The sequence below is a fragment of the Taudactylus pleione genome, unplaced genomic scaffold (genome assembly GCF_031769625.1).
Source record: "Taudactylus pleione unplaced genomic scaffold, aTauple2 ptg000195l, whole genome shotgun sequence".
In the NCBI taxonomy this organism is placed as follows: Eukaryota; Metazoa; Chordata; class Amphibia; order Anura; family Myobatrachidae; genus Taudactylus; species Taudactylus pleione.
Genome location: NW_028284597.1, coordinates 2,162,056 through 2,175,190, shown reverse-complemented (window position 1 = coordinate 2,175,190; position 13,135 = coordinate 2,162,056). Strand labels below are relative to the sequence as shown.

The 13,135-nt window shown below is 47.5% G+C and overlaps 1 protein-coding gene across 1 annotated transcript; it reads left to right on the top strand.

Annotated features, from left to right (window-relative positions):
- Positions 1 to 10,804: 10,804 nt before the first annotated feature.
- On the top strand, positions 10,805 to 12,901 carry LOC148518932 (cyclin-dependent kinase 5 activator 1-like). The gene is made up of 2 exons (XM_088476804.1): positions 10,805 to 11,612; positions 12,882 to 12,901. Exons 1-2 carry the CDS (start codon positions 10,805 to 10,807, stop codon positions 12,899 to 12,901), a joined length of 828 nt encoding a protein of 275 aa, XP_088332930.1.
- Positions 12,902 to 13,135: the final 234 nt, after the last annotated feature.

Sequence of the window (13,135 nt, the reverse complement as noted above, 5' to 3'; positions counted from 1 at the left end):
ATTCTTCAGCCCACTTACAAGGGGGGAGAGGGACCGGTCACTTCCCCGGCGGCAGCGCCCTGAGTGCGCCGAGGCTCCCGCCCTAGGCACAGGTAGGTGGCAATTCTTTTCCTCCCACCACAACAGAGGGTCCTGAAAACGTCCCTCAGCTTCTCCGTAGGAGCACACCTCCAATAGTCCCGGTAATCGTTAAATATCCCCGGCACGGTCTGGACCTATGTAAGTCCAGGGGGCACCAGTAACACACCGCCCCTTGGGTCCTCTGCCACACAACCATGGTTGTGTTCAGGGGTAGATACTCATTTCCTGCACTGTCACCTGACTCCCCGTTGCCTGGTCTCCCAGCACTGTCCCTACTACTCCTTCCCTGCACTCTCACCTGAAACTCCTCTCCGCCTGGTCTCCCATCACTGTCCCTACTACTCCTTCCCTGCACTGCCACCTGACTCCCCTCTGCCTGGTCTCCCAGCAATGTCCCTACTACTCCTCCCCTACACTCTCCCCTGAAACTCCTCTGCCTGGTCTCCCAGCACTGTCCCCACTACTCCTTCCCTGCACGCTCACCTGACTCCCCTCTGCCTGGTCTCCCAGCACTCTCCCCAATACTCCTTCTCTGCACTGTCACCTGACTCCCTTCTGCCTGGTCTCCCAGCACTGTCCTTACTACTTCCCTGCAATCTCACCTGACTCCGCTCTGCCTGGTCTCCCAGCACTGTCAACACTAATCCGTAGTGGTATTGCACCAGCACTGGGCGATTTGAAGAAGTCGGCCTCCCACTCTGGGATCCCCCAGAGGTAGGCCCGTCCCATCAGGCTGAGGGTTTATCCTCCGGCTTGGAAGGGCAAGGCCTCCAGGCCCTTCTTGGAATCAGCATCCGCCCACGAGGAGGGTAACCACAAAGTGAGGCCGACGGACACAGCTGCGGCCGAGACTCTGGAAGTCAGTAGACTGGCATCCAAAGCCACCTTAATAATAAAGGCGGCGGTATCTCTCATCTGTCCCACTAAAGCTCTCTGAACCTCAGGAGCCTCATCTTGAAAGGTATCCTCCAGCACATTGGCCCAGCTCTCAATGGCCTTAGCCATCCAGGAGGGACGGATGGGCCACAGCCCCTGAGAGAGAATAGATTGATTTTAAGCAAGTCTCCATCTTCCTGTCCGTGTAATCCTTTAGGGATGAATTGGAAGTCATAGGCAGTGTAGCACTCTTGATTAATCGAGTACTGTGAGAATCCACCACAAACGGAGATTCCCACTTTTTGCAATGACCTGCAGTAAACGGATAACTAGAAGCTAAACGTTTTTGCGGCTGCCAGGCCTCCGCCATGTGGTCTGTCAACTGCTCAGAGAGAGGAAAAACTGCTGAAGTCACTTTTGCCTGTTTGAAAGTCGGGTATTTGGAAATAGGGCCCGGAACGTCATCCTCTATATCAAGAATGGATCGAACCACCCTTACCAAGGCTGGCACATTAATAGGAGACTTAGTTTATACTTCCCAAACAAGGGAAATCAGAGTCAGAGCCCTTAGGCACTTCCCCATCATCCGAGGACGCATCTGTGTCTGACAGTTGCATAGACTGGGATGACATAACATGGCGCTTAGACTCCTTCTGAGGCTTTTCACTCCGCAGCATAGTCTGAAAGGCCGAAGATGAGGCCGCCAAACTCTGGACTGAAATGGAGAACACATTCACCCAAGGTGGCTGACCAGCTTGTGGAAGTCCCTGGAAAGGAATGACAGACTGTTGAGTCACCGGTGGAGACTGCATATAGAGCGTTAACCCCTGATAGGGAGCAACAGTCAGAGGCCCAGGAGTAGACTGAAATAATTGCAGGACACTCAGAGGGAAGAAAGGCTGTATGGGGTAACCCCATATGAGGGAGAACAGCTGGGACCACAAGGCAATCCGCGATGGAGGCCAGCACCTGAAAAACCACCCAAGGAGGGTCCCTGTCCCAAAGTTGGGGGGTTGGAGGGACCAGGTAGCTCATAGCACCTCACACAGCCCATCCTTCGATAAATAATCCTTACCGACCCCTGCAGCGCAGCGCCTGCAGGAGAGCAGAGTGGGAGCAGCGGAGCACTCAACACTCAACCTCCGTATCAGACATGGCTGACTAAATTAATAAATATATATATATTTTGTGACACAGTCGGGATAGGGGTCCCTCTTTACACACACCGCAGCCGGAGAAACAGGACACAATTCTGGGGTTCTCGTTCAAGCTGGTCGGAGCCAGTCTTTATTGTACCAGGCACATAAATAAAACAAATCACAAACAAAATCCTAGCCCATCTGGGCTCTAACTAGACAGTAGGTTCCCTCACTATTAGATCACTATAAACAAGTTCACGTCCACAGTACTTACAGGTCTGTATCAAAACAGTGTCTCAGAGCAAGCTAGCCTGCTGGCCTGGTCTCCCAGGTGTGACACACTCAGCCACAACACAACCCAGCTTATATTAGCCATTTCCAGATGCCAGCCCTAATGAGCCTGCTACCAGGCCAAAAGGCCCAACACCTGGAGTGGCCTGTGGATGGAGCCCTCCCTCTCCTCGCATCCACACCCATTCCGTCTTTTCACCAAATCCGACATCCCAATCTGTTCGGCAGAACAGACTTTTCCTGGGGGTTTAAAATACATATGTGAGTAATCTGGGACACACATATATACCATCAAAAACTTTTCCAGTGCTTTTATCACATATCCCCCCCCTTTGATTCGACCTGTGGGGCGGAACAACTGCAGCCCCCAAACAATGAACGCGTGACAAAGTGTCTGCATTGGCCAGCTGGCTTCCGGGCCTGTGTTCTACCGAAAATGTAAAGTTTTGTAATGCCAAGAACCACCTTGTTATTCTCCCATTGGTCTCTTTGTTCTCTGACATCCACTTTAACGGGGCATGGTCAGTGATCAGCCTGAATTTCCTTCCCACCAAATAGTACCTGAGAGTTTCCAATGCCCATTTTATGGCCAATGCTTCCTTCTCGACTGTAGCATAGTTTCTCTCATGTATATTTAATTTCCTGCTTAGGTAAAAGATAGGGTGTTCCTCACCTTCCTTGCTCTGGGACAGGACCGCTCCTATTCCTACTTCTGATGCATCAGTTTGCACAACACACTCCTTGTCAAAATCAGGAGTCATCAGAACTGGTTGGGAACACAACGCTATTTTCAACTCCTCAAAAAAAATTTTCTCTGCTTCAGGACTCCATTCCACCATGACTTTCTGTTTGCCTTTGGTAAGGTCAGTCAGTGGGACTGCAATGGTGGAACAATTGGGTATAAACCTCCTATAATACCCAGTAATCCCTAAGAAGGCTCTCACCTGCTTCTTATTCAGGGGTCGTGGCCAGTTTTGTATTGCCTCAATTTTATTAAGCTGTGGCTTTATCAAACCTCTGCCAATGGTGTATCCGAGATACTTTACTTCATCCATCCCTAGACAACACTTTTTTGGGTTCGCTGTTAAACCTGCCTTATAGATGGAGTCCAACACTGCTTGTATTCTAGGCAACTGAGACTGCCAATCAGGACTATGAATGACCACATCATCTAGATAAGCAGCAGCATACTGTCTATGGGGCCTTAGAATCCTATACATCATTCTTTGAAAGGTAGCAGGTGCCCCATGTAGCCCAAAGGGCAACATCTTATATTGAAACAACCCCTCTGGTGCAGACAAAGCTGTCTTTGGCATTCTCAGTTAACGGCACTTGCCAATACCCTTTGGTTAAGTCAAGAGTGGTTAAATATCTGGCTGTCCCTAGCCTTTCAATTAATTCATCCACCCTAGGCATTGGGTAGGCATCGAACTTTGACACAGTGTTCAATTTCCGGAAGTCATTGCAGAAACGCACACGCCCGTTGGGCTTTGAAATAAGCACAATGTCACTTGACCACTCACTATGCGATTCTTTAATTACATCCAACTGTAACATTTTTTTAATTTCTTTCGATACTGATTCTCTTTGGGCTTCTGGTAACCTATAGGGCTTTAGGTTAACCTTAACCCCTGGGTCAGTGATTATGTCATGTTTAATGACCGAGGTTTTCCCTGGTATGTAAGAAAACAGCACCCTATTTCTGATAAGAAATTCTTTAACTTCCTGCTGTTGAACTGCTTACAGGGCTTTTGCCACTGTCACTTCGGAAACCAAGGGCCCTGGGTTTACTGGAGGGGCTCGGACAGCTGCCAGAGCTGCTCTATGCTTCCAGGGCTTTATAAGATTTACATGATATATCTGTTCTGGCTTTCTTTTCCCCGGCTGGTAGACTTTGTAATTAACCGGCCCCACTTTTTCTAAAATTTCATAGTGTCCTTGCCAGTTAGCCAAAAGTTTACTTTCTACTGTTGGAACCAACACCAACACTCTGTCCCCAGGAGCAAAGACATGTAACCGAGCATTGCGGTTGTATACCCTCTGCTGTGTCTGTTGGGTCTGTTCAAAGTGCTCTCCCACTATCGGCACCACAGCAGCAATTTTTTCTTGCATTTGGGAAACATTCTCAATAACGGTTTTATACGGACTGGACTGTCCCTCCCACGTCTCTTTGGCAATGTCTAGTAACCCCTTTGGGTGTCTCCCATATAACAAATCGAAAGGTGAAAACCCGGTGGAGGATTGAGGAACCTATCTTATGGCCAATAACAAATAAGGCAACAAGTAATCCCAATCTCTACCATCTTTGTCGACTACTTTTCTTAGCATATGTTTTAATGTCTTGTTAAACCTCTCCATTAACCCATCGGTTTGGGGGTGATAGACCGAAGTTCTTATCTGTTCGATTTTGAACAGGCGGCACAACTCTTTCATGACTTTTGACATAAATGGGGTATCTTGGTCATTCAGTATTTTCTTAGGTATTCCCAACCTGCTAAAGACATGGACTAACTCTCTAGCAATGGTCTTGGGTGACGTATTGCGCAACGGTATCGCTTCCGGGTACCTGGTAGCGTAATCCATTATCACCAGAATATATTGATGGCCCTGGGCAGACTTCATTAAGGGTCCAACCAAATCCATAGCTATTCTTTCAAATGGCACCTCAATAATGGGCAATGGGACTAGCGGACTTTTAAAATGTGGTCTTGGAGCATGATACCGACATTCAGGGCAGGATGCACAATAGTCAGATACTTCTTTATGGACCCCGGGCCAGAAAAACCTCTGCAAAATTCGCTCAGTGGTTTTCTCTACCCCTAGGTGACCTGCCGTTATATGACCATGAGCCAGATCTAACACTGTTCTTCTGTATGCTTTGGGAACTATTAATTGTTCCACAATATCTTCCCCTTCTTAGTCACCTGATACAAAAAATCCTGACATGCTGCCATGTAAGAATATGACAAAGGACTATCGGGGTCTAGGGGTTTACCATCGATCACTTTGACATTCTCCCTGGCTTTTACCAGAGTAGGGTCATTTAACTGCTCCACGGCAAAGACCTCTCTTCTGACCTCTAAATCAGGCAGACGATCAACTGGCTCAATAACACTTCCCACCTCAGTGGGAGGCACATCACTCATACTAGAAAAAGGGAACATCTGACCCTGAAGAAACTTCCTCTGCTACTACCTCAGTAACCTTCTCAAATGGGTCAGGGTGATTTACCTCTGTGCAAAATCGGCTTTTCAACAACTTCCAGAAGTGAGCAAAGTCTCTCCCCAATTTTGCATAATACAATAAGCCCTGTACCAAACCTACAGAGACTATCACTGAACCACATGGTGTTTCTATGTTCACTTCTGCAGTAACATAATAGCAAGTATCCCCATATATGCAGGTCACACCAACAGTTTTCCTCTTATGCTTCAAGGGGTTCACCAGTTCAGCTTTCATAAGTGTAACCAGGCTACCAGAATCTAACAGAGCCTCTACTCGGTTGCCTTCTACAGTGAGTACACACGTGCTTATCTGTCTCAGCCTGCTGGTCAGCAGTACAGGCTGGCTGTACAAAGAAAGACATCCTGCGGTTGACATGAGCAGTATTACATTGCATAGGTTCAGAGGTAAAAGAACAGTTAGCCGCAATATGGCCGAAACCACCACATCGGAAACACTGAATCACATTATTATCTAGTCTTTTACAGGGTAGGAACCTTCCTGGCCTGGCTGGCCTATCTCCAGGTTCCACACCCTCAGTTTTAAGTACATTCCATCGCTCAGCACCCTTCTCCCCTGGAACAGTCTTACCAGTGTCGATTAGAGTTCGCCAATGCGCCATCGGGGCTCGGTGGGGCAGACTAAACAGCTCCTCAGCCGCCACGTACCTCACCACCAGTTCAACTAACTGGTCTGCGGACTTAGGGTCTGCATGGCTCACCCACTTGCGCAGAGTTGCAGGTAGCGATCGCAGATACCGGCCCATCACTACTCTTTCCCTGATCTGTGGTCCTGTCAGCATCTCGGGTTGTAGTTATTTTGTGTTAGATGGACGAGGTCATTCATCTGTGAGCGTGGAGGCTTTTCCATTTGGAAGTCCCATCGGTGGACTCGTTGGGCATGAACAAATGAGGTGACCCCCAAGCGAGTTAGGATCTCCCGTTTTAGCTTTACATAGTCCTTTGCATCAGTCAGGCACAAATCATAGTAGGCCTTTTGTGGTTCTCCAGACAGGAAGGGTGCCACAAGACTTGCCCACTGTTCCTTGGGCCAACTCTCCCTTTCTGCGGTTCTCTCAAATGCAGTGAGATACGCATCCACATCATCACTTGGAGTCATCTTCTGTAAAAATTGACTGGCGCATATGGAGCGAGTGTGGTTGGAGGGTCAGTGGATGCATCTCCAGACCGGGCTACTAGGTGTTGTACTACTTATTTTATGGCCTGGTTGTTTTCCGCAAAGGCCTGGCGGGTTTCCTCGAAGGTGACTTGTTGTTGCCTCCGGGCTGTCTCCAAGGTCAATAGTTGCACATTGGTGGATTCCTGCTGAGCTCTGGTAGCTTCCTGCTGAATTTTGTTAATTTTCTGCTGAGCCCTAGTAGCTTCCTGCTGAGCTGCCGTAGCTTGGAGCAAGGCCTTAACAATGTCCTCCATGTTGTCTTTAGGCGAAGGTTGGAAGCTGAATCTGGCCTCTCTAAGCATCAGCTGACGCCACTTTCATGAATTCCACAATTACGTGTCTGTTCCTTTAAATTTTAAAGGAAAATTGTTTCCTTGCTGCAATTTCAGTGTGTGCTTGCCCGCATTCTCCACCAATTGTGACAGACTCGGGATAAAGGTCCCTCTTTACACACCGCAGCCGGAGAAACAGGACACAATTCTGGGGTTCTCGTGCAAGCTGGTCAGAGCCAGTCATTATTGTACCAGGCACATAAATAAAACAAAACACAAACAAAATCCTAGCCCGTCTCAGCTCTAACTAGACAGTAGGTTCCCTCACTATCAGAACACTATAAACAAGTTCACGTCCACAGTACTTACAGGTCTGTATCAAAACAGTGTCTCAGAGCAACCAGGCTGAAAGGCCCAACACCTGGAGTGGCCTGTGGATGGAGCCCTCCCCCTCCTCACATCCACACCCCCAGAACCCATTCCGGCTTTTCACCAAAGCAGATATCCCAATCTGTTCGGCAGAACAGACTTTTCCTGGGGGTTTAAAAGACATATTTGAGAAATCTGAGACACACATATATGCCATCCACAACTTATCCAGTGTGTGTCTGTCTCTCTCTCTCTTTTCATTAATTGAAACGTTGAATCCACCACACTACTGTGTTCTGAGTCTAATTGTTGGAAGTCCCTTGAGTGCCGCTGTTATCCTGTTTATATATATATATATATATATAATAAACCTGAAACATTGATTACACGCAGACTGATGTTATGGTCATTCTTTGAAATGATTTAAAGTCTCGTGAGTGCTGTTTATGTTGCAGCTATATATATATATTTTGGGAAGTTCAGTAGCGCACAACTGGTGAACCTACAAGCATGCAACACACAGGTCCACAGATATGGTACCATGTAGCACGCAATTGTATGTGACAGGCCTCACAAATACTTGAATTTATATAAACGAGATCAAAGAAAACCCCTTCCAACACACACCTGTCAGGGCTGTAGGGGAGAGAAAGGGATAGGCATAAACTGACCGTTTAAACAGAGAGAAAAAACACAGACAGTCAGCGCTAGCAAAAGTCACATACCATGCAGACAGTAATACTCACTGCATCTTGCCACTACAATCATCCTGCCCAGATTCAGTGTCTGGGAGGGCTATAGTGCTGTATACACTGTCCCTTCAGAGGAGAGGTATCCAGGGGGGACGGTCCACTCATGCGCCTGGGAGATCTGCGTTGCCACCTATCGCCAAAGATGGCCGCCGGAGAACTCAGAGATGTGGCTGTAGGATAATAGCTGCTCAGCGATACCAGACCCAAGCGGAAAGGCGCGCTGAGCTGATGAGCCGCTAACAGGGAAGGCTGCCTCTCATGGCTGGCTATTAACCCCCGGGACGCTGGCTCCAGCTGCCGGCAAAGTTCCCTGGTGGCCTAGTGGATGCGCAGGGTTATGGGGGGGGCCCGCCACCACTGCCAGCACCTCCGGTCTGTCCCCAGAGACTGGAGGCAAAAGACTGCATAAAGCGGTGACTCGCGATCCTTACCTGTCCCCATCGATACGACAGCAGTCCTGGGGACCCGCAGAGTCCGGCTAGCACAGATTCTGGGGTCCTGCCAAGGTTCATAAATCTGTACTGGCGTCGCTGCGCCGAAGAGGTGGAGGAGCGGTAGCTTGGACGTCCTATGGACAGTCCGATGCTGCCGCTCTGACAAGTTTAAAAGTAAAATTTAAAAAAAACTGACAAAATAATCTTACGGGCTGCTAATCAGCCCCCCCTGTGCTAACGGTGACCAGACTCCGGCCGGGCACTAACTAAAACTGAGGTGCCTTTGGCTCGGGGGCTGGGTATAGAGGAGGATGGACCCAGTGCATCCTGGGAGCTAAAGCTTTAACTGTGTGGTGCCCGTGGATCCAGATTCAGCTATTCCCCAAGGTCAACACTGTGGACCCCCTAAGGACCCTGAAGAAGAAAATAAGTTTTCTAAATCGGCCTATCACAAGCCAACGGACAGGAACAGCTTCTTAGATGCAAGAAGTCATCATCCAGAACCCCTTTCTCAATTCCTACGTATGTGTGTATTATATCTGTAGTGATTGTGAAGATACAGTCAAACAAATCGACTTGCTATTTAATAGATTACACAGCAGGGGCTACAACCAGCGGCGGCTCCTTACCTGTCTGGCTGGGGGGTCTGCAGTCCACATCATCCCTCTCCTCCCTTTGCCATCCCAGGAAACACCTCCCCTTGGGATTGCCTGCCCGAACTGTGATTAACAAAGAGTGTTTTAATGGGAATGCTCAAGCCTGCCAGTGCACAGAATGGGGGCTCACTAGTGACTGACTATGGGTGGTGGATTTTACTGGAAGGGTTGTGGCCCAGAAGCTCCTAGGTAAAATCTACCACGCACTGGTTATAATTCATTTAACCTTCATCTTGGTATTGAGTTCAGGAGAATGCAAACAATAAAAAAACTAATAAGGAAATGTGAATCTAAAAAGCAAAAGCGGTGCTATCCAAGAGCAGACAGTTTCATTTGCACCTCTACAACTGTGCCCCTGGATGAGGAGACATCAGGGCTGTATAATTATGGCTCTGTGAAAACAGACGCTGCTGAAGGGTGATCTTGCTGCCCAACTATGGTGACAAAGCCACGGCATGGTCTGGACATAAAACTCACTGTAATTATGCAGTTTTAGCCGGCAAGCAGAACTACTTACCTTCACCTTTGGCCAATATCTAAAGTAAAGGGTCCAGTTGTATAAGCTAAAGCAGACACAGAACACAGTCAGGACAAATCTCTGCCAACATAAATGAGATTTTCTATTGGTCAGTGAAATGTAAATAGATTCCTCCTTCATGGGATCTTGGTTTAATAGCGGTTTGTTATAAGGGGTTTCAATTATTAGGATTAAATAAAAATCTCACACAGAGCCTCAGAGATAATGATTTAGGTAATTGCTATAATGGGTTTCAAAAACTATAATATAATGTTTTACTGAAATGGATTTTGCTACCTGGGGGCCACAGACTTAAGGTGGGTACACACATATCGGTAAATACATACACACTTTCTGATGCCGGCAACGATGAACGCGGGGGGGAATGGGGGTGGCAGAGCAGGGCCAGGCATTCGGCAGCATGGCATCGCTAACAATATATCCCCAGATTGTACTGCAAATAAAGACGAATGGGGATATCGTTAATCACTTGCACGTTCGCTCATCCTTCACAATATATCACGTCCACACTAGACGATTAAACAAGATTGTCATAACAATGTGACATTATCGGCAATATCGTTTAAAAAATCGTCTAGCGTGTACGCACCATTACCGTAGTCAGAAAATTATTTGACACTTAATATTTACACACTGTACATAGATAATCAGTGCGACATTGGTTTACTATAGTTTTCTGCTGCTACCTGACCAGCACATTACATCACTTTTTGAATTACCTAGATGTTATCAGTAGCTCATTAGCATAAGTAACGCATCACAGTCATCATTCCGTGTCACAATGCCCATTGTAAGCAGAGCATCTCTGACAACAGCCTCCTGGACTCAGTTGCTGCCTAGTCTACAAACGGGCAGCTTCTTTCACAAAGTGCTGAAAACGGATCGTGCCTATCTGATTGCCTGCTGCAGTCAGAGCGACCACAGATCACAGACCGAATCCAAATTTGCTTCCTGCAGACATTTCTGCTTGCAGGTACCATGGATTAAAATTAGGAATGTGGAATTGTATCCCATTCCGATGCTGCCGCAAGGCAGGTCAGGCTGAGGAAGATGCATCAAATGGGACCCATCGCGCTGCTGTCGAGAACAGCGAGACTGGAAGATCAGTTGACAGACACTCGCTCATCTGGCGCTTAAGGCGATTTATGACTAAAAGGAGACAATGCAGAAACGGTGAAACCAATGTTACCCACCTCATCAGAGAAAGTATGAAGCATTCTCTATCCTGTGTGGATTTAACAACCTTCACACAGGCCTCACCCAATACTTTTGCTAAGAAGCTTGCGTCTAATGTCTTTGAGTCAGCTGAAGACCAGAAAGTGTGCACAAATCCAAAATGCACAATGATGCTGGTATCCACCAGCCAGCTCCTGAGTTGTTTTGCAGAGTTCATCTGTAGAAGGTGTCACCAGCTGAACAATCTGTCACCTACAGATATAATTCTATGGATGACAAGCATAGACATGTCTCTCACTGGATACTGGCAGGAAGAAGATTTCATCAATCCGACCAATGTAGTGTTCCTCTACATGCTCTGCCAAGAGTTCGTTCTATCAGAGTTGGACAGTGAGCAAGAATTACTGGCATTTCTATCCACATGTCTTTATATATCCTACGCCTACGTGGGTAGTGAGACCTCCTATCCGATGAAGCCATTCTTAGTGGAAAGCTCGAAGGGAGACTTTTGGAACCGTTGCCTCTATATTATTGATTTCATGAGCACAAAGATGCTGCGCTTCCATACTGACCACCATTTTTTCATCAAGACCTTTATCGATCTCATAGCTGAGGGTGGACAGGAGAGTACATAGACAGCCTACCATCAAACTCCACCATCAGTTCCGGGCTCTTCGCCGATACAGCAAGCATCACCATTGGCTCCAGGCTGTGTGCCATCTCAAACATCAGGTCCAGGCTTTGCAATGATACAGCAAGTTCCACCATTAGTTCCAGGCTGTTCGCTGAAACTGCAAGTTCCACCATCAGTTCCAGGATTTATAATAATCGTTGCATTTACAATAAAATGTTTTTGTTTCTATTCTATAAAATTGGTTGGTGTATTATTTTGCTTGATAGGTCTCGTATATGGGCAGGCTTCAACTAGGCAATGTTTTGTGATTTTCTCACTGCAACAATGCTCTGCAGAGGGTCCTGAGATCAGCTTATTGGCAAATATTTGTTTGCAAAACAGTAAAAGGCATTTGCAAATATTTATGGAAAAAACTGGGAGCAAAATACTTTTTCAAGATATCCTACAAGGTGGCATTTGTGGTGATACAAGTTTTCCAGCTTTATGCCATTCCATACATCCAGTGCCAGCCTTAGAGATGTTCTTGCTACGGGCTACACATACATTTTATTTGATATTTTTATTTATTTAGTGGCTATTTAAAGTAAATGTAGTGCATTTTATGTGACTTCCTAATCAATGATAGTTGGATAGAGACATTCACCTACTTTTATTGTTCATTTCAAAACTTGAAGCTGGCAGCAAGCAGAGCAGCTGCAGGAACTAAGCTCCAGCACACATTTCTACTTCCTCTCCCGTCCAGTTCCAGGTCTTGGAGCTTGGAGTTGGCTCTTACTGTAGCTCCAGGGTCGAATCAACTTTTAGGCAGGATGATCTCTAACCCCCCACCCCGCCCCCGGCTATTAATAGTTAAACCCCAGCAGCAGAGGGGGCATGTGATGCGATTTATTATCAGCATTGTGCAGCGGGGGCGGACCCAAAATGATGCAATCGCGTGTCGCCACCGCGCCTACAAATGCCCGACACCTGCCCGGCCACACCTCCCATCCTGCCGATTTGGCTGCTCCCTCCCAGAAGGAGCAGCCAGAAAGTCAGTGAGTATGCTGTTAGGTAGCATACATGTGATGCCCTGAAAGTTTCTATAGTGATGCACCACTAGCACCAGGTTCAGGTGTGTTTGGTAGGCTTCCTTGTGGAAGATCTCCCCGTTTTCGAGGTAGGACACACCATGACAGAGAGGCAAGCCTTAGTGATACCCCCTTTTGCATACACAGTGACCAGTCAGGAAGGAAGGTACAACACAGTTTTATTATTGCAAATAGATAAACAACAGTTGATATAAAATGTAAATAATAGACAGAATAAAATAGACCATCGGTGGGGCTACAGCCGCCCCAAGCTCTCTCACCCCCGCACTCACTGGTGCCGCGCCGAGTACACCACACTGTCCGGCTCTGCATAGCACCGCATCCCCTAGAGTGCACCTCATACAGCCTGTCACGGACGGAGCACCCCTCGCCACAGGGTTGGTCACCACTCGTCCACCCACCTCCGGCTCCCACAGCGGCACCCCCAC

Excerpts from the sequence above, each read along its gene's own strand:
- LOC148518932 (XM_088476804.1), top strand. The coding sequence starts at position 10,805 with ATGTGGAATTGTATCCCATTCCGATGCTGCCGCAAGGCAGGTCAGGCT. Across the intron at positions 11,613-12,881 it reads AGCTGAGGGTGGACAGGAGA|ATAAACAACAGTTGATATAA; the intron begins GTACATAGACAG and ends TATTGCAAATAG.